This window comes from Lampris incognitus, chromosome 21, assembly GCF_029633865.1.
Source record: "Lampris incognitus isolate fLamInc1 chromosome 21, fLamInc1.hap2, whole genome shotgun sequence".
NCBI lineage: Eukaryota > Metazoa > Chordata > Actinopteri > Lampriformes > Lampridae > Lampris > Lampris incognitus.
Window position 1 is genome coordinate 11,018,733 of NC_079231.1, and position 27,674 is coordinate 11,046,406.

At 47.6% G+C, this 27,674-nt stretch overlaps 1 protein-coding gene across 1 annotated transcript in view; it reads left to right on the top strand.

Annotated features, from left to right (window-relative positions):
• Window positions 1-27,674, top strand: part of LOC130131663 (Krueppel-like factor 7) — a 60,561-nt gene that overhangs the window by 23,907 nt on the left and 8,980 nt on the right. The window contains exon 2 of the mRNA XM_056301439.1: window positions 12,219-12,846. Within this exon, the coding sequence (XP_056157414.1) occupies window positions 12,219-12,846 (628 nt within the window). The remainder of the gene's footprint in view (window positions 1-12,218; window positions 12,847-27,674) is intronic.

Genomic DNA, 27,674 nt, shown 5'->3' on the forward strand with positions numbered 1-27,674 from the left:
GGCCCAGGTCTCCGTACACGGCCCACGTGTTGGACTTTCTCCCCTGATGTTGTCTAGATGTCATCATGTCTTCAACCTGTTTAATTGTCGAGCGACGGTCCCTTCGGTCTGTCTCTGGAGACAAAGGCATGCATCTGCAAATCTGGACATCTGCAGCTTTGTATACAAAACATGGATGATTCAAAACTTTGATCCTGAGTTATTGATGGACATCCTGTAGGTGTGTTGTCCCTTTGGTTTTAGTCAAACATATCACACATGAACATTCGCGTTTTACTGTCTCAGCATTCAAGAAAATGAGTAATAATTATCCTTTAGCTAAAGGTTCACATGTATTTATATTTTTGCGCTGATGCATTGTGGGTGTCATTCGTCCGATGTCTTGTGTTGGAGTGGGGTAAGTTGAATTTCCTTTGACGCAGGCTTTTTTTCGGAGGGTGGTGGGATGCATCTGGTCGGTGTTGTGTCTGCTGGGTGAAAGCCGAGGGAAATGTCTTTCTGCTCTATTAAACAGAGGTCAGCAGGTTTGTGCGCTCTAAGTGCTCCATCATCGCCGGCTCTCCCCACTTGATGGAAGGTGCTTTGAAATTCCCATTACCACACACACACACACACACACGCACACGCACACACACACACACACCTGGGACGCCTCAACCTTCCGGTACCAGTCGACCCGAGTATCTGGATGTTTTGGCATCGCCCAAAATGGCCAAGAATGTAAGACGAGACCTTGGATGGCAGGAAGTTGGTGTAAAAAATGGGATTAAATCCGCCCTATCCTGATCACGACCGGATGACCTTGTGGTCCCCCCAGGTTGTCCTTAAAGAGACGTACTGAGTTCTTTTCAGCACATTTCCTGCAAACGTGGGTCTATTTTCCAAAGCGCTGTACTGTTTTATGGTTTTAAAATTTTAATTCCAACGTTCAGGCGACAAACTCACTTTAAATTGCTCCGATTCCCAGTCTAACAATTCTGCCGCCATAAACAAGACATGGACGTTTGAATTTTATTGTTTTATATATAATATAGTGTATTTTTATCCGGAGACTATTTTCTGGCGAAGGCCTACATTCTGTTGTGCGGTTGTCTTGAAAACACACCGGACAACTTCTCGTATCAATCCGCGCTTTAGAACCGAACAGATACCGAAAGTGTTAAGTAAGCGTCATTTAAATAAACTATTCCAGAGCCAATGCTGTTACTGTCCAGCGTAAAAAATGTATAGAGCGTTAAATATTGCCTTTAGCCTTGTCCAACACTAATATTGACTCTCTTTGCGTTTGATTGAGGTGAATCTGATCGGCTTTGAAGCTCCATTCAGAAATCGTTAGCAATGGTTAGCTTAGCATAAACTGAAGTCGGCCGGGACGTCTGCCTCGCCTGCATCACGGTTGGTAGTTCTTAACATCGTTCTTAACGGTTCACTAACCTGTTCAAATATGAAATAACATATTCATATGTCGTCTGGCTACTACATTACTCAATCTAATTTAAAAGCAGAATGGCTGGCCTTGTCCGATAACTCTTCGTTTGTACCACATGCTAAAAGAAATGGATCAGGATGTAGACGAAAACGCTTTAGAGGGCCCTTGATCCTGCAAAGATAACTTAAAGAAATAACTAATCAAAGGGGAATAAATGTTCATGGTGATGGATTATCTCTCGCAAGAACGACAGAGACGGCCATTCTACGTTACGTTACGTTACGTTAGTTAGATCAGCAATATGTGTTTTCCGTTTAGTTTTTCAGGTAATATTATCACTTTTTCAATTTTGCTATTCAAGTTCGACCCATGTCTCTCTGAAGTTTAAGTTGTTTAAAAATAGTGTTATAGTTGTTAAAATGTTAATTTTGGTATCCGTTTCATAACAGACATACTAACATATGTAATGCAATATCTAAATTGGGTATTTATCTTGACAGAATATAGAGTTTAAAAACCGGCGGTCATTTTGACCGCCCATGGTCGTTTTAGGTAGGAGTAAAATCCCGGTCATTCAAATGTTGTATCTGCAAATTGATTTGAATTCCTCACTGAAATGGATGGAAACCCAGTGGCTACCTGAAAGGTTGGGGGGGGGGGGGGTTCTTAAAAATTACGGCACGCTTGCACAAAAACACCAGTATGGTGCTTAATAACGAAAATATTCCGCTACCCGGCTGACAAATGTCACGTCGACAGCTTTCTCGCTGAAGTGCCTCTGAGCAACGAGGTGAGCCGCCTCCTTTCACCGCCCATAAGCCGCTGTGAATGAGCGCGTCAGCGGTAGGCCTTGAATGCCGAGGGAGACGTAAAACGCTGCAAAAGAAAGGCAATATCAAATTTACTGCCTTCATATTGTGTTGAGTGCCTGACGGGTCTATTAGCGCACCCATCCAAACAGAAAACGTCAGTGTGTTTAAAGAGGTGCCGGGTTTACAACCAAATGTTTACTATTCCGGCAAACTCCAAGTCAGCAAATTTTAATTTAACAAGTCTCAGCGCCTGTTATCAGCCGGAAGCCCGCGCTGCGTAAAGCGGCCTCAGTGAGCTCCGGCGCAGCGGCTGACGGCAGCTCAGATTATTACTTTGAGGCTAATGTCGCCTGATAAGACTGTGTGTGTAATTAAGCTGTTGCCGTGGCGTGTTATCTGGAGCCGAGGCGAGGTGAGGGGCTGCTGCCGGGGGAGATGGAGATGTTAGTCAATGAGGAAGGTAGAGCGACCACCGCTCTGTTTAATCTCTCTCCTCTCTCTCTCTCTCTCTCTCTCTCTCTCTCTCTCTCTCTCTCTTCTCTCTCTCTCTCTCTCTCTCTCTCTCTCTTTCTCCTTATCTGGAACATTATTCTTCACATGCACATCTAGAGAGAGGATGCTGTAGCCTCATCTTTCACCTCTTACTCTCTCTCATTTGCTCCCAGTATACTCTCTTTCCGCCTCTCCGATATCAATCTTTAGGAGAGAAGATGCAGTAGCTCCACCTCTCACCTCAGACTCTCGCTTTATCTCCGTTTTTATCTGTTTCTTTCACTTTCCTTTCCTCTTTCTACCGCTCTCTCTCTCTCGCCAAACAAATAATCACTCACAAGTTCACTTACATACGCACCAGCGCACACCTACACTCTTGCAAAGCTACATGCACATATGTATATGTGCATGCACCAAACATGGTAACATGGAACTTATTCCAAGACATCTTTGTAGGACTCCTAACATTCTCTCTCTCTCTCTCTCTCTCTCTCTCTCGACAAACAAATCTCACACAAGTTCAGTCATACACACACACACAACATGCATTCCTCTCACAAAAGGTGTGCACACACATGTACACATGGATGTATGTATACATGCACATATGCATATGTGCACACACTAACATGGAACATGTGCAGGTGGTAGAGGACATCCTTTTAGGATCATCAACGTTTCCTCTCTTTCTCTGTCTCGCTCTTCCCCCCTCCCCTACTTCTTTCTTCCTTTGCTGTCCTTTGCTTGGGTAGCGTTAGTGGGTTGAGAGTGGGGGCTCAGACTGCTCCTGGCCAATCCCGGCCTGGCTCTGACCCGCTGCTGGGTTCCACCGAGGAGAACAACCCGAGGGCATGCTGCTGTTCAGATCAGCATCAAGGAAAATGAGGAATTATCTCCTTTCCTCTCCAACCCATCAACCAAACACCCCCCTCCCCCCACCTCCACCTTCTACCCCACCTCCAACCTCCACCTCCATCCTGGTGTATTCCCTTTCATTCCTGTGGCCGCAGGCGGCTCCCAACCCTTCTGGGATCTCCTGCTGACGCTCTGTTGGAGCCAGACCTCACAGCAGGTGCAAGGGAAGCAACCAAAGGCTGGAGGCGAGGCTGGGTAGAGTAGCGCTGGGTTAGCAGGCCCAAGTGTGTGTGTGTGTGTGTGTGTGTGTGTGTGTGTGTGTGTGTGTGTGTGTGTGTGTGTGTGTGTGTGTGTGTGTGTGTGTGCATTTGGTGAAGCTATAGATTTCTTTCTCTGGCAGCCGCGACAGCCGCCGTTGATGAGCTCCTGCACGGTATCATTTCCTATCGATTAGGCACTGTTGCGTGTGTGTGTGCGCACGCACGCACACACACACACACACACACACACACACACACACACACACACACACACACACACGCACACACATGCACAGACACTGTCAGCTGTATAGCCAGTGCCCAGGGCCACTGGTCATTTAGGTGTCACCTTAGAAAGATGGCTAAGCCAAACTCACTTGATCAATGGAAGACGGGGTTCAGCCACACACTACTATGGAATATCAAGTGTGCCGGCACACACACACATACACAAATATTAACAGAAACACACACATGCACAAATACAAACCTAGACGTGTAGACACCGACACATGCAGACAGACACACACCCAGTTATGTACACAAAAAGCAGACAGGAATTCTCCCTTTCTGCACTGCGTGTACACTAGCAGTCTTGCCTCCTATTATGCTGCTGGGTTGGTGAATTGCAATTACCAGAGGCAATTGCAGAGCAGATTGACTGGCCCGTGAATTAAACGTGCGTACAAAAACAAAAACAAAACAAAAACATGAAGCTGTAGCAGTCATCAGAAACAAAAGAATAGAGCTGCACTCTATTCTCCCCTTCTCTATATTCCTGTCTGGGCGTTGATGTAAACCTAATGAACAATGATGAATCCATACCCGTGAGGGTTCGGATTCATCTGCTCGGAATTATGGGATGTCAATGACAGACTGTTTCAATACCCCCCTCACACGCACACATCAGCAACCCCAAACCAGAGCATCTAACATCCAACACAGTGTGGGTATCACTTCACCCCTGTGGGGGTCACCACCCGACAGCTTGGGGACCCCCTGAAGGTAAACCCCCCCCCACACACACACACACTTTTCCTCCACTGCTGACTGCACACACACACACACACACACACACACACACTGACTAAACCCATCTTGCACCCCACCTCATCTTTGGATGTAACAGCTAAACACAGATTATCCTAAAATTAATGAGCCATATCCCCTCCGTATCATATGGAGATGTGTGCTGGTGCTCCGGGCCTTCCGTTGTGATGCGACACAAGTGCCTTTGTTCACTTTTAGAAACTGAGGTTTTTATTTATTAGCGACGCGGCAGGGTGCCATCAGTCGGGGGTGGGGGGGGGGGGGGCTGTGTACGATCTGATGCTGCTGCTAGGCATCGAGCAGGGTCGAATGTGAGGGCAGAAGGGTTTGGTCACCCACCGCCCAGGCTGGGGTTCCAGTGCTCTGTGTGTGTGTGTGTGTGTGTGTGTGTGTGTGTGTGAGAGAGAGAGAGAGAGAGAGAGAGAGAGAGAGAGAGAGAGAGAGAGAGAGAGAGAGAGAGAGAGAGAGAGAGAGAGAGAGAGAGAGAGAGAGAGGGGTTATTTTGCTGTGATGCAGAACTGCTTAGTGAGATCATGTCGTTAACGTTATCACACCTCCGATATTTTAAGCCCAGCACTCCCGCATGAGGTGTGTTTCAGTACACGTGAGTCACACTGTGTGTGTGTGTGTGTGTGTGTGTCTCTGTTCATTTGATAGAGCAAGCGAAATATGTTCCAGTTGTTATTTCTGTGTTAAAGCGATGGCGAGCTCGTGTGTATGAGAACATGTTAAAACACTTAGATATCTTCTTGTTGGCATCACACTCGAGCTTTAACTTCCGTTGAAGATCAAAATGATGATTAGAATCTGTTTTATTTGACAAGTAGCTTTTCGAACAGGGACTTGACTCCATCTGGTTTTGTTACTGGGTTGATGAAAATGCACGTGACGATGACTATGATGAAGGTAGTGATATGGACGATGATATGAGTACATGACTGTTTCCTTCCAAAAGAGCCTGAAATGGGAACTCAGGCCTTAAAGCTTTGTCATGGTACTGTTACGATAGAGCTCTGTGGCTTTTCCTGGATCTCCACCTTGCTGTGGTGGAGAAGCTCGCGTGTACCAATGATCCCAAGCTTGGCTCCTGGTAGGGTCACCCGAGGCAGACAGGTCAAGGGGGAGGTTCTAGACGAAGTGCGATCCAACAAAAACCTCAATGACGGAACTGGCGGAAGATGTCTCCAGGTCACAACGGCAGTGAAGGTGGATGAAGGCTGCAACAGAGGGTGGTCTCCAATTGTCTTGGTTGTCCATGCCATTGGACTCTGGCCACCCCCTGCCAAGGACTGTGTGGCGGGTGCAGGCACATCAGCCTCTCCACATAAAAAGCTGTTGTGCACAGGCGTCTTCTCATTATGCAGCTCCAGGATCGGCATCTACACCCACCTGAGGACCCCAAAGGGACCCAGAGGGAGGACGGTGATACTCGACCCCGAGTGACCGCCGATGATGACAGCTCTCTGTCTGCTAAAATGTCACAGAGCTTTTTGTTTGATGGCCAAACACCAACATCGGCCAGGCGAGACCTGGTCTTGGCCCAGGGGAGCCCGTCAGTCGATACGTGGCCCTGGTAAAGTGAACTGGACTGGACTGGACTGTCATGTTCTTTAATTTTTCCAGGTGTAACTGATGCCTATAGCATTTCATTGCTGTAAATGCCTGCCATGCCGCATCGTTGTGCATTTGACAAATGAACCAACCCTGTTTTCATGTCATAAATGACCAATTCAGGTTAATTCATGTAATTCCTCATGAATCCGCCTGAATGTCCACAGAAACCGCTTCACTTGTTTTACATGGTGATGCAAGAAACCATGGCAAGGATTCATTTACATTAGATTACTACATGCTAGATATCCAATATTATAACATTCGATATGTCTGTAGAATAATGGAGTGGGGGTGTGTGGGTGGTTTGGCGGTCTGTTCTGTTGCCTACCAACATGGGGATTGCTGGTTTGAATCCCTGTGTCACCTCCAGCTTGGTTGGGCATCCCTACAGACATAATTGGCCGTGTCTGTGGGTGGGAAGCCGGACGTGGGTATGTGTCGCTGCAGTAGCGCCTCCTCTGGTCGGTCCGTGTTCCTGTTTGGGGGGGAGGGGAACTGGGGGGGGGAATAGCGTGATCCTCCCACACACTACATCCCCCTGGTGAAACTCCTCACTGTCAGGAGAAAAGAAGCGGCTGGTGACTTCACATGTATCGGAGGAGGCATGTTGGTAGTCTGCATCCCTCCCCGGATCAGCAGAGGGGGTGGAGCAGAGACCGGGAGGCTCGGAAGAGTGGGGTAATTGGCCAAGTACAATTGGGGGGGGGGGGGGGGGAATAATAATAGTGACTACTTCTTTCTGGACTGACGTTGACTCAGTCTTTGTGTTTTCAGTATTTAGAATTGATCCAGTTCAGATCCTTTTGGCCTCTATGCAGGTTTTGCTACACCAGTTTATTTGTGCCACCACTCGTGTGTCATCGTCCCCCCCATGGGCATTCTTCCAGTTTATAACGGTAATTTTGGAGAAATGGAGGCTATTTACGCCGAGCTTTCTAAGTGGCTCTTAGCAGGTCCCATCCTGCCATCGCACCACAGCGAGGTTGACCGAATGAGGCGCCGAACGCACATCAGTCAGAAGTCCTCAGCTCGCCTCGCCCCGCCTCTCTGATCTCACACGAGTTTCTAAATAAAGACGCCCAGAGATGTCAGACGTACGTGGGGGTAAGAGATATGAACGGCGTCCTGAATTCAACCCTGCATGGACGGTCTTCCTGTTTGTTGCCGTCGTTGGCGCTGCTCCACGGGAGGTCAGAGGTCAGGATCAACCCCAAAACAAACACTCCTGGAGCTGGCAGGCCGTCATCGTCCTCCTCAAGGTCATTTTGAGGGAGGGATTTTGTGTGTGTGTGTGTGTGTGAGAGAGAGAGAGAGAGAGAGAGTCCAGGTCCTTCTGTTGTGGGCGGGGCTCCACAATCACAATTCCACTTAATTAGGCAGATTGGAGATTGGGAGATTGCTGTGCAGTGGGTCGGCTGGTTGTCTCAGCTCTTTGCGAATGGGGTCTGAAGAGTCGTCATTTCCAAAGGCGTTCAGGAAGCGGCGCCCCGGCATTGTGTGTCTATGGAGGCACTGTGAAGATAGGCGGCTGTCCAAAAAGCCTTGAAGAGGCTCCTTAGCGCTTCCTTTATCTTGGCTATTGTTCGATGCTACTGGCTCTTGACTCTTAGCCCACACACAGACATACAAGTGCACCCACGCATGCATGCATGCACCCACACACACCCACGCATGCATGCATGCACACACACACACACACACATGCCGCAGGCTCACACTTGCAGAGATAAGACACACATACAGAAACAGACACACACAGACACAGTGATGGTAGATTGTGAGACCAACACACAGGTAGATGGATATTTGTGTGCAGTGTGCAGGTCCACACACAACACAACTGCTCACAAGCACACACACACACACACAATAATTCTGTGCACAAATTCAGGCACACACACATATGCCAATACACACCCAATCTGATATACTATATACACACACACGTGCACACACACACAACAAAACCGCTGATCAACTAAATGACCTTCTCTGTAACATTGTTGGGTTAATGTCACCACCCTGGGGGCGAGGAGAGGTGGAGAAGGGCAGGGCCATGAAGAAGAGAGGATAGAGACAGACAGACAGACAGAGAGAGAGAGAAATAGGCCATAGCAACTGAGAAAGCCATAGACCCCCCTCACACACACACACACACTTGCCTTTTTCATTTTATCAGTCTTGTCAAATATTTTACACACACACACACACACACACATTTTACCTGAACTCTGGTCTCACATCCCCTTGTTGAGCATGTAACTGTGGGTCATAACCTAACATTAAGTGTGTGTTCAGCCTCTTGTGTGTGTGTGTGTGTGTGTGTGTGTGTGTGTGTGTGTGTGTGTGTGTGTGTGTGTGTGTGCACGTTGGACTAGCCCGCTGACAGGATCCGTTCCGCCAAATGTCACAGTTCCAAAAAGGATTCACCCCCTCGCCGAGAAAGCCGAGTCGAGACCTGCCTCGCTCATTCTCTCTCCCTCCCTCCCTTTCTTTCTGAGTCTCCCTCGCCCACCACCCCCTCCTCCGTCCATCGCCTCACCTCCGCTCACCCAACCCTCCTCATCCGCTTCTATCCTCTTTTACGCTCCTATGAACTATCTCTCCCTCGCACGCCCTCACCTCGCTTTGCAATCATCAGCGTTTTGCCACATAAAGTCTCCCTTTCCCGGCTGTTTTCCTTTTTTCTTTCTTTTTTCTGGAGAGGATAATTAGCCCTCACCTTGGGAGCAGAGGAGGTGAAGAAGAAAGGCGAGGTGGAGAAGGGGGAGGGAATGGGGTGGCTGAAGGAGGAGTAAAGGCCGATTTAAGAGAATTAGGAGGGAGGAGGGAGCTGCAGCAGGAGGGTGGAGGAGAGGAGGGGGAGGTGCAGCAGGAAGAGGAGGAGAGGAGGGAAGTGCAGCAGGAAGGGGAGGAGGGAGGTACAACAGGAGGGAGGTGCAGCAGGAGGAGAGGAGGGAGCTGCAGCAGCAGGGAAGAGGAGAGGAGGGAGGTGCAGGAGGGAGGGAGGAGAGGAGAGGAGGGAGGCGCAGCAGTAGCGAGGAGAAGAGGGGGGAACTACAGCAGAAGGGAGGAGGAGAGGAGGGAGCTGCAGAAGGAGGGAGGAGGGAGGTGCAGCAAAAGGGACGAGGGAGGTGCAGGAGGAGGAGAGGAGGGAGGTGCAGCGGAAGGAAGGAGGAGAGGCGAGAGGTGGACGACAGTCGCTTCGCTTAACGTCACGGGTCAGAACGGACGGTTCCTCCGTGGTGTCTCGACGGACGCCTTCAATATTTAATGGAGCTGTGAAGGAAGGAGAAAGACAAAGAGGAGGAGTGAAAAGAAAACCGTCTTAATTCGGTTCACAACTCACTGACGAGCTGTCAAGGAAACCAAGTGGAGATCTCAGATAGTGCATGAAAGAAATGTATTTTTTAATCGCATTCACAGAACAACAAGGTGTGTGTGTGTGTGTGTGTGTGTGTGTGTGTGTGTGTGTGTGTGTGTGTGTGTGTGTGTGTGTGTGAGTGATGCATTTTGTCTTCCTTGCCTCTCAGGGTAGATGAAGTCTCCAGGAGGTTTTTAATTTGATGTAAAAATGCAAATACTGTAAACAGACAAAAAGCAACTCGAGAGGGGGGAGAGAGACAGAGAGGGGGGGGGGAGGGAGAGAGATGGGGAGACAGAGATAGATGGAGAGAGAGAGAAAGAGAGGGGGGAGACAGAGAGGGGGAAGGGAGGGGGGGGGGAGAGAAAGAGAGGGGGGGGGGGGAACTCCCTTAGCAACAGATCCATCTTCTCCCCTCAACTTCCCAGAAATGTGACATTTTATTTTTGGAAGGTACAAACAAGGATGCGGGGGGGGGGGTATTTGGGAGACTGTAAGTGTCTCTGATGTATTCAGTCTGTACAACCTGATTCCCGATAATGGAACCAGCTACTCCGTCTGTCAGCACCTATTTACGCCCAAATGAAGTGGCGAGCGCCATGCGCCCAGCGGAGCCGCTCGCTTCCATCCCGGCTGTCACAATGGGTTAGCGGCTACAAGCTAAACGTAACGATCCCGGGGATCAAACCGGCGCAGGCTGTTCAAACATAATAGCTCGGGTTGTTGGACTTAGGAGCGCCTCTTCCCTAGTCTGAGTCGTGGTGGCGAAACAGCGTGCCGTGAGCAAATAGACTTCTTTGGGGAGGGGGGGGGGCGCAAACCGGGAAGGCGGCCTTTTTGCTATTTTGGATAAATGTGCGCGGAGTAATTGGTACGAGGGGGACCAAAAATGTGACTGAATAAATCTCCCCAGCCGGTGGAAGTGTGTGTGTGTGTGTGTGTGTAAAATAAGTGCAGTTTGATAGTTGTGTATTCTGAGCCTCCCCTGCTCTGCTCTCCGCACCTTTTCATCCGTTCCACTCCACAGCGGTTGTAATCAATCAGTGTGTAATCAGCCATCCCACTACAGCTGCCAGGTAATGCTGGCTGCTTGGTGGCTTTGTGAAGGTGTGCGTGTGTCAGTGTGAGTGTGTGTGTGCGTGTGCGCGGCAGTTTGCGGCAGAAGAGTCTTAAGTTCCTTCTCTGGTGGAGTGGAAGGTAAACATGCAGGTTTGCTTCTGTAGGACGTCCAGGATCTGTTGGCTAACAACACAAATGTGTGTTATCGTTTCTGTTGCATAGATACTGTGGTGTGTTAGTGTGTGTGATTCCCCCCCCCCCTTTTTTTTTCTTCCCAATTGTACTTGGCCAATTACCCCACTCTTCCGAGCCGTCCCGGTCTCTGCTCCGCCCCCTCTGCTGATCTGGGGAGGGCTGCAGACTACCACATGTCAACTCCCATATATGTGGCGCCACCAGCTGCTTCTTTTCACCTGACAGTGAGGAGTTTCACCAGGGGGGACGTAGCACATGGAAGGATCACACTATTCCCCCAGTTCCCCCCCTCCCCCCCAAACAGGCGCCCCGACCGACCAGAGGGGGCGCTAGTGCAGCAACCAGGACACACACCCACATCCGGCTTCCCACCCGCAGATCCGGCCAGTTGTGTCCACAGGGATGCCCAACCAAGCTGGAGGTAACACGGGGATTCGAACCGGCGATCCCCGTGTTGGTAGGCAACGGCACAGACCGCTACGCTACCCGGACGCCCAACTTCTGCATTTTGCGGTGTCTCAATTTGAAACAGAACGGTCGGGTGGGATTCAGTGATCGGATCGAGACCGATTTGACTGACAGCCAATCACAGCCGAGGATTTTCCGTAGAACGTAGACATCGATTGGCTGGTTTCAGTTTGGTGGTAGTGTAGCGAATTCAGGGGGCAGCCGGGAATCCATCGCAGCCGGGAATCGAACCGGGTCATCCGCACCACGGGCGACTGCGCTAACCAGTCGACTAAAGGGTCCGACCCGTTAGCCGAGGGCTAGCGAGTCTAGTCATCCGTGGTCGTTACACTAGAAGATCACTTCTTCTCTCAGTCTCGCTCCATTCATTCACTGAACCGTTTTCCACACACACACCAGGTGTAGGAGGGCTGTGCTAACACATTACATTAGCCCGCACACATACAGTAACGTTAAATAATAATCTGTTGACCAATACAATAAACACTAAAATACAGCTAAATATCTTTGTGAGTTTCTAGAACGAAGTGTTGAGTAGATGTCATTGAAGTGCATATGAAAGGGGTAATGAAATTACATGTCTTCACCTCCTCCTCCTCCTCTCCCTCTCTCCTCCTCAGACCTGTCTGGAGTTGGAGCGTTACCTCCAGACAGAGCCCAAGCGTCTGTCGGAGCTCTTCGACCAGGACCTGGACGGCCTCCTCACCCCGGCCTACCTGAAGGAGGACAGCGAGGAGGAACTTTCAGACGGCCTCCTCCCGAGCCTCCCCGGCTTACCCGAGCCCCCCAGCCCGCCACCCGCACTCCTTTGCCCCGCCCGGAAGACCCTCCCCTCCCCGGGCGCGACCAAAAGGGACCTGAAACCGAGGGCCCCTGGGCCGGACGGTGCGGAGGCCGCAGAGGGGGTCCACCAGGCCCAGCTGAGCGCCGTTACCTCCCTCACGCCGCCCTCGTCCCCAGAGCTGGGCCGCCACCTGGTGAAACCGAGCCAGACGCTGACAGCGTCGGCCGACGGGACGCTCACCCTCAAGCTGGTGGCCAGGAAGGTGGGCCTGAGCGCTGCCCGCCTGGTGGCGGCGCATGCCCTTCCCGTCCGGGTGAAGGATGAAGAGGAGGGTGCCACCTGCGTCATCGGCCTGGGGGAGCTACCGGAGAACAAGAGGAGGATCCACCGCTGTCAGTTCAACGGCTGCAGGAAGGTTTACACCAAGAGCTCCCACCTAAAGGCACACCAGAGGACACACACAGGTCAGAACCAACACACATGAATGACCTGGGATTTGTTATTATTGTTGTTTTGCTAAACTTGTTTGCTGTAACAGTTCATCATGACATTCATTTCAGTGTTAGAGTGGGATGTCTATGAAGCTACGCAGCTTCATGAGATGATAAAGATTATAAGATAATCATAAGATGACATAAAATGTCAGTTTGATAGTGAGAGATAGAAACCAGGTTCTCATCTAAAAAACTCAATTTCAAGTATAAAACATGCTCTGATTCTAACAGAGCACACACACACACACTCTGACCTTTCCGATCTCTGGGACAGGCTTTCAGCACATCTCCACCAGAGATAAAGCGTAAAGCGATTCCAGAAACCGCACCTCTCTCGTCCCGCTCCTCTTGACCCCGTGTGCGTCGTCCATCTCTAGATAGGAGTGATCAGCCAGCGTTTCTCCTTCCCCAAGGTTTTCTCTCCTCCTCTACCTGGCATGAGGAGGACCTGGGGGGAGGGGGGGTAAGTCTCCTCCTCTCTCCATCTCAATCCCAATCCGAACCACTCAGACCCTGTCAGCAGGCTGTCCTCCACCTGAGTAACGGCCTGCTGATGGATGGTTTGACCTGGATGGGCCGCTGTTTCCTCTGTTTATTTTAGAACCCCCCCCCCCCCTCCAGCTGCCACCTCCCCCCCAACAGTGTCCTCTCCGCACAACCCATCTGTCCAGGTCACCGGCTCTCAGGCTCAGCTCCGGGCCCTCTGAGGTGGTCATGTGACCTTTTGGGGAACGGCTGTAAGATCGTTATGAAAATATGTCAATTAATCAAACATCATTTACACAGTATTTATACAGCAGTGTTCATACATAAGCATGCAGTGTGATGCTCTTCATATGGGATTAGTGCAGAGAAGGTTCCAGTGGAAATGACAAGACAAGACGGAGTAAATGAGTTAAATTAAAAGAAAAAAAATTTAATTAATAGAATAGAGAGAAGACAGAACAATAGAATGACAGGATTCACAAGAAACTTAATTGGGTTAAAATGGACAAAACCTGTAATTCATCAACGGCAGATACAGAGTTGATAAAGAAAAGCACCAGAGGTTAATGTGCATGTTGGTAAACTGACCGTTTGGTCAGTTGTGTATTCTAAATCAATTCAAGTTACCTGTACATGAGAGCGGAGTTCCCTTAATTTGATTTTTGATTCCCTTATTGGAATTCGAGAATAAAGAAGCTTGTTTTTTTTAATTAATTAAAAAAATTTTTTTTTTACATTTTCCCCCCCTTTCTCCCCAGTTGTACTTGGCCAATTACCTCAGGTCTTCCTAGCTGTCCTGGTCGCTGCTCCACCCCCTCTGCTGATCCGGGGAGGGCTGCAGACTACCACATGCCTCCTCCATTACATGTGGAGTCACCAGCCGCTTCTTTTCACCTGACAGTGAGGAGTTTCACCAGGGGGACGTAGCATGTGGGAGGATCACGCTATTCCCCCCAGTTCCCCCTCCTCCCTAACAGGCGCCCCGACCGACCAGAGGAGGCGCTAGTGCAGCAACCAGGACACATACCCACATCTGGCTTCCAACCCGCAGACACAGCCAGTCCACTCTGTGTATAACTGTAGTCCACTGACGTCCGGTTTCTACTGCAGTGGTCATACCAGTTTCCGTTTGTTGGCGTGTGCTGTTGACTGTGGCATATTTTTGTGGACGTAAGTTGATATGTACAACTTGAAATTTTTCACCCATTTGCAGGTAGGTACAGGTGAAAGTTTGCTGGTAGGTGCAGGTGAAAGTTTGTCGACAGTTTTGTGCATGTGGTTGACATTTATCCATGGTAAATCTCGCAGGCATCGCGAAAAATATGCCATTGTCAATAGCACACGCCAACAAACAGGAAACTGGTATGACCGCTGCAGTTGAAACTGGAATTCAGTGGACTACAGTTATGCACAGAGCTGATTGTGGTGATCCCTGTGTTGGTAGGCAACGGAATAGACTGCTACGCCACCTGGACGCCCTCCATGAAACTTATTTTTCTGCACATTCCTTCAACCACCGCAGGGTCCTTCTCAGCTTCCACTTTAAGAATACGGGTTAGACAAGGTCAGAGTAAACCATGTGCAGATTGCAGTGGATAGAGACATTGCATCGTGTTTGTGTGATGATGGATTCAGTAAAATCGCCTTAAAGGAGGAAATAAACCTGGTAGCCTGGTATCTGATATCAGTATCTGTGTGGGTGCATCCCTACATATTACAAAGATTGTGACTCAATATTGTCATTGGTTTTCCATTCCCTCTTATCGACAGTAAAATGTGAAAACTGCAAAGAAAATACACAACAAAATGCATTCATTTGCAGCCCTGTGCCTTAGAAAAGCTTAAAACATGCCTATGCTTCCGTGAGCAAAAGGATCCAGCAGGTCACGTTCAGACAGACACCAAGCCTCCTCACAGCATTCATGTTCACTGTGATTCAGGGGAAACACTGCAATAATAAAATCGTCACAGCCTCGTATCTCGATTTTGCTCTGAATCGATATGTTCCCCCCACACCTCTGGCTCGCACGGCAGAAACGAGGCGGTGACAGTCTGGTGGAGGCCTCCTGTAGAACAGCACGGAGATGTTCGCGGTGTCTCGGCACGACGAGCCTGCGGCCTCTCAGCTCTCCGAGCTATTTTAATCACTCGCTGCAACTGGGACACAGGAGCTGGCAGGTGTGCACACAAGCAGAGCGCTGAGCCGGACAGGTAGAGTTTAACTACAGCTGGGGAAAAAATGAGGTGCTCAGATTTGGAAAGAAGAAAAGAAGCAGCTGGTGGGTATTTTTAGCTGACGTTTCTAGGCTGGGTGCAGACGTCCACACATGTCGCCTGACAACGTTAGATATTCAGGAGTATTTCCAAAATTACACTGTGATGTGTGGAACAAAAGCAGCAGTTTCAGACAGGAAACTGTCGCTGATGGACGACCTGGTCGACCCCAGACGGGTATTACCGGCGACCAATCACAGGTCTCCCTGGTAAAAGGAGGCGGGGCTTGTTATACTTCTGTTATGTGGTTGGTTAGTGTGTTCCATGTTTTTTACAGATTTTATGCGCAGTCCTACATGCAGTCAGCACACATAGTAAGGCTACTTTTTACCTTTTTTTAAAGTTTTTTTCCCCCTTTTTTTTCCAATTTTCTCCCCAATTTGTATCCGGCCAATTACCCAGCTCCTCTTGAGCCGTCCCGTTCGCTGCTCCACCTCCTCTCCGCCGATCCGGGGGCGCCCCGACCGACCAGAGGAGGCGCCAGTGCAGCGACCAGGACACATACCCACATCCGACTTCCCACCCGCAGACACGGCCAATTGTGTCTCTAGGGATGCCCGACCAAGCCGGAGGTAACACGGGGATTCGACCCGGCGATCCCGCGTTGGTAGGCAACGGAATAGACCGCTACGCTACCCGGGCGCTCTACTTTTTACCTTTGTGTAAATGTGAGTAGTGCAGAGGCTGTGTCTGAATACTCTAAACAGAATATACTTCATACTAACAGTACTATACCGTGTAGTACTTATTATCCATTAAAATGTATTTGGATGCATTTTAAATCTATTATACAATCCTCAGTCAACCAGCGGAAGTGATGGCAAGTGGAAACGGCACACACAATCTTAATCTCCATGGTAACCACGCAAAGCCGCCCTTTTCTTCCAGAATAGAGTCCAGATGATTCATATTAGATTTTTCTGTAAAAATGCTGCTCTGTACATCCTGGTATTTTCAGTGAGCAGTTTCAATTCTATTAACATTTCCCCCCCTCCCCTTTTTCTCCCCAATTGTACTTGGCCAATTACCCAACTCTCCGAGCCGTCCCGGTCACTGCTCCACCTCCCTCTGCCGATCCGGGGAGGTTCTGCAGACATGTCTCCTCCGATATTGTGGACTCACCAGCTGCTTCTTTTCACCTGATGGTGAAGAGTTTCACCAGGGGGGCGTAGCATGTGAGAGGATCACGCTATTCCCCCCAGTTCCCCCTCCCCCCTGAACAGGCACCACGACCAACCAGAGGAGGCGTTAGTGCAGCGACCAGGGCACATACCCACATCCAGCTTCCCACCCACAGACACGGCCAACCGTGTCTGCAGGGATACCCAACCATGCCGGAGGTAACACCGGGATTTGAACCGGTGATCCCCGTGTTGATAGACAACGGAATAGACTGCTACGCTACCCGGACACCCCCAATATTATAAAAATTTTAAAGTAGCATGCTAAAAATGTGTATTATACATAGTATGCACTGAGGCCATAGTATAGGTATTCGACCACAGCCAGAGACGGACTGAAAGTAAAGATTACCAACTCTTAACAAAGTACTTTTTTTCCGGATATGTGAGCTTTTCTGACTGAATAGTCAGTAGTAGACCATGACAACTTGTTGTTCTGCATTACAGAACTACTACCACGGTCTGTCTGGGGTCACACAGGCAAAAAATGGTCCTCTCATGAGTAGTGCGAAATAATTAGTCGGTTAATTGATAAGATAATTGACAAAATAATCATTATAATTTCTGTTATCAATTAATGGTTTGATTAGATTATCTAAAGCACCAAACATTTGTTGGTTACAGCTTGACGAATGCTGAGGTTTGTTCATCTTTCTTGTGAGTTGCATCATAAATCAAATTCGTCAGAGGTTTTTTGGTTTGCGGTCATGACTAAGTAAACATTTAGAAGACCTCACTTGGAGCTCTGGGAACTTGTGTTGTGTATCCGTCGTTATTTTTGACATTTTATGACACAACAGTTTATTCGATAATGAAAATAACGGCTTTGCTGCAGCCCTCCTCATAATACTGTCAGCCCCTCAGCGTGGATGTGGGAACAAAGTTGGCGGTGGAGGAACAGTACGTCAGAGAGTTGGATGAATGATAGACGTGAAACGACAGAGAAAGGTAACGTGAAGGCAGGGTAGAACGAGGAGAAGGACGAAGGCTAAAACAAGCAGTGAATGGCGATGTGGCGGGGGAAGCGGGGAGGTCGAGAGACCCTCTATCGGAAGAGGACAGCGGCGCCACAGGCTCTCCCATGCGCCGCGCCATTATCCTGACAAGTTTAAAGATGTCATTACTCAAATCCTCCTTTTCTTAGTTGTTATTTCCATAAATTACCGCCGAGAGAAAAGACTACGATTTAATCTGGAATTAGACGGGCTGAGTTGAAATGACAGTGCCCCGTAGAGCTTTTGGTGAATAGGCTTATGGAAGATAAGGAGAGGCACAATTAGATTTCGGGGAGGGTGAAAGAATGAGTGAGCGTTCTGCCTTTTCTCTCTCTCTCTCTCTCTCTCTCTCTCTCTCTCTCTCTCTCTCTCTCTCTCTCTCTCTCTCTCTCTCTCTCTCTCTCTCTCCCTCTCTCTATTTTTTGTCTCACCCTTTCTTTTTGAATCAATCTGCCGTTTCATACTGTGTTCTTTCTCACTCTCATCTGGCTTCCTGCCTTTCTCCATCTTTCTCATCCTTATTTTTTCTACAAATTTATCATCTAACATTCAGTCCATCTCTCTCTCTACCCTTCTGCTCTCTCTCTTGTGCTGTCCCCCTCTCTCTCTCTTGCAGCCTTCGTTCAGAATCGTAGGGGAGTTTATAAACTATACATTTTTTGGAAAGTTTAGAGTATGACGAACCCCAAAACCAATCTTTCCATTTTTTTCCAAAGTCTCTGCGGTGGCCATCTTGGACTTAAAAATGGCGACCACCCATAACTTGGAGGAACCAGAGTGACATTCTTTGTATGTGTAGGCCTGCACGTACTTGGCCAGATAAAAAAGGATTCTGATTCTGATTCTAACGTGTTTTTAGCTGGATTCCTCATAATGAACCAAACTGGCTTCTGAGTTAATTGGCTAATTTTTCAAGCCCAGGAAACAAATGGAACCATTTGCTATACACTGAGGATAGAATCTGATGCTGCACCTGTTTATAATGTGTTTTGTATAAAGTAAATAATGCTGTATCTCTTAGCATGGCTACACCAGCATTGCCACAACTTGGTCCACAGACAATCAACTGGAAACACTGTATTTTGTGCCAAAAAGAGACTGGCCATTTGGTGTTGCAGCCAGGATTAGAGATTTACCCTACTTCGTTGTCTGCAGTCAAAGAGCGAGCATCACTGAAGGATGGTGGATACCTTCAAATTTATAGGAGGCTACAAGAATGCACAACAGAAATTCTGAAGAGCAATAATGCTCACTGGCATAGCAGGTGTTACCCCAATGCCACCAATAAAGTTCACATGCAGCATGCTAGAGACCTCTACCAATCTTCCACTGCAAGGCATGTCCCCAGGGAAAGGGGGCATCCATCAGGCTCTGATAGGATAGGAGTGAGCCATCAACCTCAGCTTCTGCCTCAGCACCGTTTACACAGTTGGCAATACAACCACTGATAAGAAATCTGTGTTTCCTTTGTCAAATGTCTGGCATTCAACAGCTATACGCAGTTAGGATGGAGAATGCAGCTCAAACTCTGAAAAAAAGCTGTGTCTGTCTCCTCCAACCAAGAGCTGAAAATATGGCTTCCTACTTGGATTTCTGAAGCTGATGCCCATGCAATTGATGTGAAGTATCAGAGAGTATCTGAGAAAAGAGGATAGCACAAGTAAGGGGGATGAAAAGTATGGGTGCCTCTTACAAATTGCTAGTTTTGTTGAACTAGTGAACATCATTGATGTAAAAGCCAGAAGTGCTGCGCATCTTTCTATGGCTGACATCGAGAATACTTATGTGAACATGGTAGGGGGACCAGAGGCTTTGACAACCCACAAACCTGTTTTCACCAGACAGTGACTGAAAGACAAAATACTGTCTGACATACCAGGTGTAAAGTCAGTTCTGTAAAGCAACAGGAGAAAGTCAGCCGTTTCCTATTGTCTAGATGCTTGCGAGGTCGAAATGGTCAAACAGGCCATCACTTCTGATGAAACTGACAAGATGAAGACACTCCAGAATTGCGCAGCTCGTTCACCAAAGTATTGAAGATTTGGGTAAGAAAGAGTCACAAACAGGATTGAACAAACAGGATTTCTGTCACAGCATGGTCGAGGAAACCCCCAATCAGTGGGGTGGACACTGACTCTTCAACTTAATACTAGAGATTTGATGCTTGTGAATCTCCTCAATGCTCAATGTTACTGTGTAGCATACAGTTGCACTTTAATGATGGAGACAGCTCTTAACAATGCTGTGGTTGGGAACACTGAACAGTTCCAAGGGTTGTATGTGCTGCCATTCCCGAAAAAGGGCACATTTGTCATCTTCGTGGCAGATAATACAGATTTTGCTGAGGACAATGCAGATGGTAAAGGAACCACACACGGTACAATAACTGCTGTGTACCAAAAACCGATTCCCTTGGGGAACCAATAACACCAGCCCTATGTGTTACTGATGCAGACAGTCTCTGTAATTCCCCATCAACACCCATAATACCATGGGGGAAGCCAAAGCAGAGAGCCAGCAGCTAATGGGAGGACGAGGAAGTTCTGTATTGACAACAAAGGTTGGATGGCACCTACCAACTCACACATCTGGGATGGGTGGTTGCTTCAGTTATTTCTAGGCTGAAGAATGGAGACTCGAGTAATGTTCATGGCCAGGCAGGCTACAACACACTGCTGTTCATGAGCAAATGCTTGACTCAGGTTGGAGCCCTACCTTTACTCCCAGAAGTAGCTCACGGATGGTCAACTTTGCTCACAGTTATGACACAAGCTCGTGCATTGAAGCAGTTAGCAGCAGGTGACAAATACCTCACTTTTATAACCTTTGACATGGCACTTTACGAGAAAGCCATGCAGTTGATCGATTCTAGGCCAGACTTGAAAGGAACAATTCTGCCACAGCTTGGTGAGCTGCATGCTATCATGGCTGCCTTGAGAGCCCTTGGCTCTTCCATTGAAAACTCAGGAATAGATGATGCCTGCATTGAAGCTGGTCTGTATCGTTCTGCCACCACCAGACAGATCCTCAAATGCACACAATACAAGCGTTCGCTGCATGCACACATCTACTCCTACGTTGCTCTGTATGAACTGGCATTGGAGCAATTCCTTGAGGAAAACCCCCATCTAAAAAGTGTGTGCCTTGAAGCAACATGACCAGTAGAGAATGCCATCCAGGATGCGCACACGAAGGCCGAGTCTGTGAAGCAGACCAATGCCAATTAGTTACAAGTCTTGACCCAGGAGGAATGCTGGTAAGATTGGGAATTGGAAAGGTCCAAGCATTCCATGTTAAAGTCCCTGATGAACTATCTGCACCACATGGAGACTATTCTGTTTTTTTTTATAGCAGTAACCCGTAATGCTGATCTAGACCTTCATCTTGCAGCTGGATAAGCTCTTAGAAAGCTACACTTTGCAATGTATAGGATTGAATACAGTCGACTTTGGCCACACTACATTGCAGATCTGCGTGAATTGAAGGTCTGTAACCCAGACACATGGAAAGAAATTGAAGAAGCCAATATATCTGTGACCAAAAATGATATCCCCTTCATATCTGTCGGGGCAGACCATGCTTGTGAGTGTCTTAACAAACTCACGAAGGTCCACCCCGGCCTCATTGGAATCTCCAGTAATCCCAATGCATGATCATGCTTCTTCACGGCAGATCCTGAACTTTACAACTTGTCAAGGGAGTTCGATTTGCAGTTCAACATTGAAAAAAAGCAGTGCTGTTGACCACCCTGAGCTCTCACCAGCTGCAGTTTGGTGAAATCATGAAGCAGTTACCAAAATCAAGGCTGCCATATTCGCTCATGGCAATCTATTGGCTATTGTAGGCCAAGCACTGTACAACTTGATAATCCATGTATATAGATACCTGATGAATATGTGCCACAAATACTGAATATGGATGACATGGGACAAAAACTGTACGAGGAACAAGTTAGTGAATGAATAAATGGAAATGTCAGTCTCTGGGCCCCCACGAAGAGACGAAACAACATGTTCACATCTGGCAACAAGAAACATGCAGTCAAGGTCCATGACAACATCACTGACATGAAAGAAACAAAAGAGCTATATGGTAGAATTATGGTCCTGACTAAGCCAAACCTTAAGTAGATGGAGATCAGAAGGCTGCAATCGGAAGCCATGAGTTTACCTTGACACCAAGAGCACTCTTCACTTCAAACAGATCATTGTTGACATGCAGTGAAAAATCAAAGCTCATACATGTCCTTGAGAAACTGATACCCGAGGAAACGGGACAAAAAAAGCTCACTTTCAGAACCAGAAGCTATTGAGGTCGAGGATTTCTTTCACAGCAAGAAGATTGCAGTTGTGGACAGGATGGTAGTTGTCCAGAAGCATTTTTAAAAAAAAAACAGCGCAAGATCTTAGCCAGATTTTCTATGGAAGACTGATGAATCTAGCACAAAACTTTGAGGTAATTCTTGTGTTTGACACATACAAGCCTGATTCCTTGAAGAGTGCAAGGCAGACGAGATGCCAGGGAAAGCATCCTATCCAGTACCAAGTCAGAGATGAGACAAATATCATGCATATAACCATGAGCAGATTCTTATTCCATGAGAAAACCAAAGCCAATTTGACTGAGTACTTGGCAGCAAAGACTCTGGAATACAGCCAAAATTCCCCTAAGTTTATCATCACCTCTGCATCTGGTCGCTCAAAGAGCAACAAAGATGTTGGAAGCTTCAGTGAATACAACCATGAGGAATCTGATACTGAATCTGCAGCAAGACGAAACTCTACAGATGTTAAACTTACTTTTCTCTCTCCTGACACAGATGTCCTGAATTTGGCAATAGCCAACTATGACTTGTTGCCAAAGAACACTGCAATCTTGATGGCATCAGGTGTTCTGCAGATCCAACCATTCTGGGATATTCTAGGTCCAGAAAAGACAAACACATTACCTGCACACCATGCATTCTCTGATGCTGACAACATTAGAAGGTTTGCAAGAGTGGGTAAGGCAACATAGTTCAAGATCTTCCTCGAAGCTAAGGATGACATTATTGAAGCTCTGAGGATGCTATGAGATGACTCCAAAGTAACAGAGAAACAACAAAGTCTTGGCTAGGTTTATGTGTGCTACCTACTGCCCAAGTAAACATCTGCATAGCTTGGAAGCTGACCTTTTGGGAAAAAAAAGTGTTTTTAACATTTGCCATTTTCAAACTCCAAAATGGCTGCAATGGAGACTTTGAGAAAAATGGAAAGATTAATTTCCATATTGCTTATGTTCTAACGATTCCAAAAATGCAGTTTATCAACTTCCCAAGAATTTTGAACGAAAATACACAAGGGACTGGACTATTTGCTTCTCTATTTTCTCCCTCCTCTTGCTGTTTTTTTGTCTTTCTCCCTGTCCACCCCTCTTTTTTTCTCCCATCTTTCTCCCATCTATCATTTTTTCATTCTCTCCCCCTTTCAAATTGTCATTCTTTTTCTCTATGAATGCATTTCCACTTGTCATTCTCTCTCTCTCTCGTCCTCTCTCTCTTTATCACACTCTCTCTGTTGATCTCTTTCTGTCTCTCTCTTGCTCTATCTCTATCTCGCTCTCTCTTTCTGTCTCTCGCTATTCCCCCCTCTCTCTCTTTCCCCCCTCTCGCGCTCTTTCTCTCTGTCTCTTTCTCTCGTTCGCTGTCTCTCTCTCTCTGTCTCTGTCTCGCTCTCTCTCTCCTGGTCAGCAGTAAAACTAGATACCTAGTTGTGAGCTGGGGCCTATAAAGCGTTTTTCCAAGAGCCCCACTAATGACCTCAGAGACCCACATGCCATGGTTCAGCTCCAGCTAATGGAGGGAATGCAATTAACTTCAACACTGGCACCTGAGAGACTAGAGGGGGGGAGAGAGAGAGAGGGCAAGAGAGAGTGAGGGAGTGTGTGTGTGTGTGTGTGTGTGCGCGCGCGCGCGCGTTCGTGTGTGTGCGTTCGTGCGTGTGTGTTCATACGTCATGTGTTTGTTTGCAGGGCAAGAGGGAGTAACAAATTTACATGTAATAGGATTACTGTTACTCCAAAAAGCCGCAGGAATCAGATTATGTAATCAGATACCACTAAGACATATTGTATGTGATTACATGTTGCGTTGCTCTCAGTCAGAAGAGAGAAAAAAAGGAGGTAGTTCTGTGGCGAGGACTCAGTGAATGGTTATAAACGGTGGCGGATAATGACAATTCTATTCAAATGGCAGCCATAAGTCAGAATTAATCATCTGCTTTAATTCTCTCCACTTTTTAATACATTTTACAAAGGGGGTAATTCAAAGGCAGCGTGGTATAATCAGATTGTGCTGCTGACTTGGACCAAACTGACGTATTTCATTAGCCAAATGAAACTAGTCATCAGTGATATGTAACAGAATACATTCAGACTGTGTTTTTTTTTTACTGAGATGGTTCAGTGTACTTCTTCTACTTGCCTGTGTGTGCGAGGGCATCTTCAGGAAGTGTGTAGGAAATGGAAGACATGGTGGGGGGGGGTTGTTGCTAGGCGACCAGGGGCAGCGTATCAGTAGAGGAGTCTGTAGCTGAGTGGTTATGTACTGCTGCGGGCTTTGGTCTCTTACCCCCCCTCCCCTCCCCTTCACTCCCAGCCCCCCTGCTATCCACCCCCCCCCATTCCGCCCCCACCACCTTCCCCTTGCCCCGTACAGCACCACGGTTACCGTTGCCAGGCAACTGCATCTGTGCTCTGCCAGCGTGCGCAGTAATTGGCCGGTGGCATGGCAGTGTGCCGTTGCCAGATCCAGCCAGCTGCACTGACTACTGCCTCCTCATGTTTCAACCCCCCCAACACCACCATCACCACCCTCCTCCCACCCCCTCGCTCTCGTTGCTTGGCAACACAGTCAGGCATCCCTGCCTCCAGGGAATTTGATTGGCCAGTTGGTTTGAGAAGAGCCGGATGGCCCAGACCTGCTGCTCTCTGCTTCTGGGAAGTGAAGCACTATGAAAGAATATATCTCCTCCAATACAACAGATAGATAGATAGATAGATAGATAGAATATCATCCTGTGTTTTTATGTACGTGTGTTCATTCTTACATATATAAACACACATGCATAGACAGACACAGACAGACAAACAGACATATTGATCAGGAGGCAGACGCACTTATATTGATGGGAAGAGACAGACAGGCAGATTGATAGATGCATAGACTGATGTATAGACAGACAAACAGATTGATAGACATATAGACTGATGTATAGACAGACAGACAGACATTTTTGTATAGACTGATGTAGAGACAGACGTACAGACAGACAGACAGATTGATAGACGTATAGACTGATGCGTAGACAGACGTAGAGACAGACAGACAGATTGATAGACTTATAGACTGATGTATAGACAGACAGACAGATTGATAGGCATATAGACTGATGTGTAGACAGACAGATTGATAGACGTATAGACTGATGTATAGACAGACAGACAGATTGATAGGCATATAGACTGATGTGTAGACAGATGTAGAGACAGACAGACAGATTGATAGACTTATAGACTAATGTATAGACAGAAATAGAGACAGACAGACAGATTGAGAGACATATAGACTGATGTATAGACAGACATGGAGATAGACAGACAGATTGATAGATGTATAGACTGATGTATAGACATGTAGAGACAGACAGACAGATTGATAGACGTATAGACTGATGTGTAGACAGACGTTTAGACAGACAGATTGATAGATGTATAGACTGATGTATAGACAGATTGATAGACGTATAGACTGATGTAGGGACAGACAGACAGATTGATAGACTGATGTATAGACAGACGTAGTGACAGATAGACAGATTGATAGACATATAGACTGATGTATAGACAGACGTAGCAACAGACGGGCAGATTGAGAGACATATAGACTGATGTATAGACAGACATGGAGATAGACAGACAGATTGATAGATGTATAGACTGATGTATAGACATGTAGAGACAGACAGACAGATTGATAGACGTATAGACTGATGTGTAGACAGATGTATAGACAGACAGATTGATAGATGTATAGACTGATGTATAGGCAGACATAGAGACAGACAGACAGATTGATAGACGTATAGACTGATGTATAGACAGATTGATAGACGTATAGACTGATGTAGGGACAGACAGACAGACAGACAGATTGATAGACTGATGTATAGACAGACGTAGCGACAGATAGACAGATTGATAGACGTATAGACTGATGTATAGACAGATTGATAGACGTATAGACTGATGCGTAGACAGACGTAGAGAGATCGATCATGTCTTTTTTTCCTCCTAGTCGGATCTCTCGCAGGTCCGGTTAGCACATGGCTGCTCAGCGAGCACATTTGATAGAAATATCATGGCCAACTTGTGAGTTTGTCGTGATGTTTCTCTAGTCGACGGTTCGATCCTGCACAGCTCGTGTGTCTATTCACACTTGCAGCATCTCACACTTCACTGTGATACAAGTCACACTGAGTTACAGCAGATTTTTCACTGTGACAGACAGAAAACCTGATTCCCCCAAACTGTCTTGTATATATACTGACTTTAATTATTTTTAGTGCCCGGGTGGAAAACATTCATCTCAGACCTGACTCCCTCACAGCGACCATCCCATGACTCATGAGTCGTTGCGTGATTTCAGACAATGAACACTCAACCGGTCTTTTTTAATGTAGCCACCACGTCGTCTTTACTCATCTTTAGTTCCTTAAACTCAGATCAGCATTTAAAATATTTAACAGAAAAAAAACAACAGTGGGAAAAATGGGATTTTTACTGGGATGGATAAGCGGTGTGGATAATGGATGGATGGGATCTTTGACAAATTCAACAAATGGAGGCTGTTTTTGTGGCCGTGCGGCGCGACTGTGTTTAACAGCGAGAGGAGGTCCAGATGGGATTCGGCTGGGTGCAGGTGACATCCTTAGAGATGGACGCAGCTGGCAGGCCTCACTTCTTAACCATTATGCCGTGCGACTGGCCTAATTATCACCACCCCTCCCCTTAATCCACTCTCCCTGCACTCCTCTTGCTCTCTCACTCGCTCTCTCTCTCCCACACTTCTCCAGCCTCCACCTCTCCCTCTCACTGCTCTTGTCTCGACTCCTCTTTCCTCTCATCCGTGCACCTTGCCACCGCCGCCCCCCCTCCTCTCTGCTTCCACTTTCCCTAATCCTTCCTGACTTCTTCCACTCCAGTTCATTCTCTCTCTCTCTTCCTCTCCCTCTCTCCCTCTCTCTGTCTCCGTCCCACAGCCCTCCATTCACCGCCCCCCTCTGCTCTCGCGCTGCGTGTTCAGAAAGACTGGTGGAGTCCATGGGGACATCACTACCCTGTTCTCTCTCTTACTCACTCGCTCTCTTTTTCTCTCTCACGCACTCTCTTACTCTCGCTCACGCACTCTCTCTTCCCCCCTTTCACTAAAAATGGAAAAATAAAAGCGAAAGCGGGGGAAGCTCGTGGCCCAGGGACGTCTGTCAGTTAAACAGTTTTGAGGGAAGTGAACTGGTAAATGAGAGCTCATGAAGATGTATAAATATACACACAAGCACAAAGTGTTGTTTTGCAGGGACACATCTATATGATAATGGCACATCATATTCACATGGACCTATATTCACAGTTGTGTGCCCGACAGCTGATGATAACCAGCAAACGTGTGTGAATTGAAAAGGTTTGAGCGGACGAGACGGTAGAAAGAAAAGAGGACTCGGCAGCAACAGGCATCAAACAGGCGGACCCGCCGAGCCATCTCATGTAGTGTGATGGTGGCGGCGGTGTCAGCGGCAGAGCAACAACAAACCAAAGAGCTGTGCTTTGT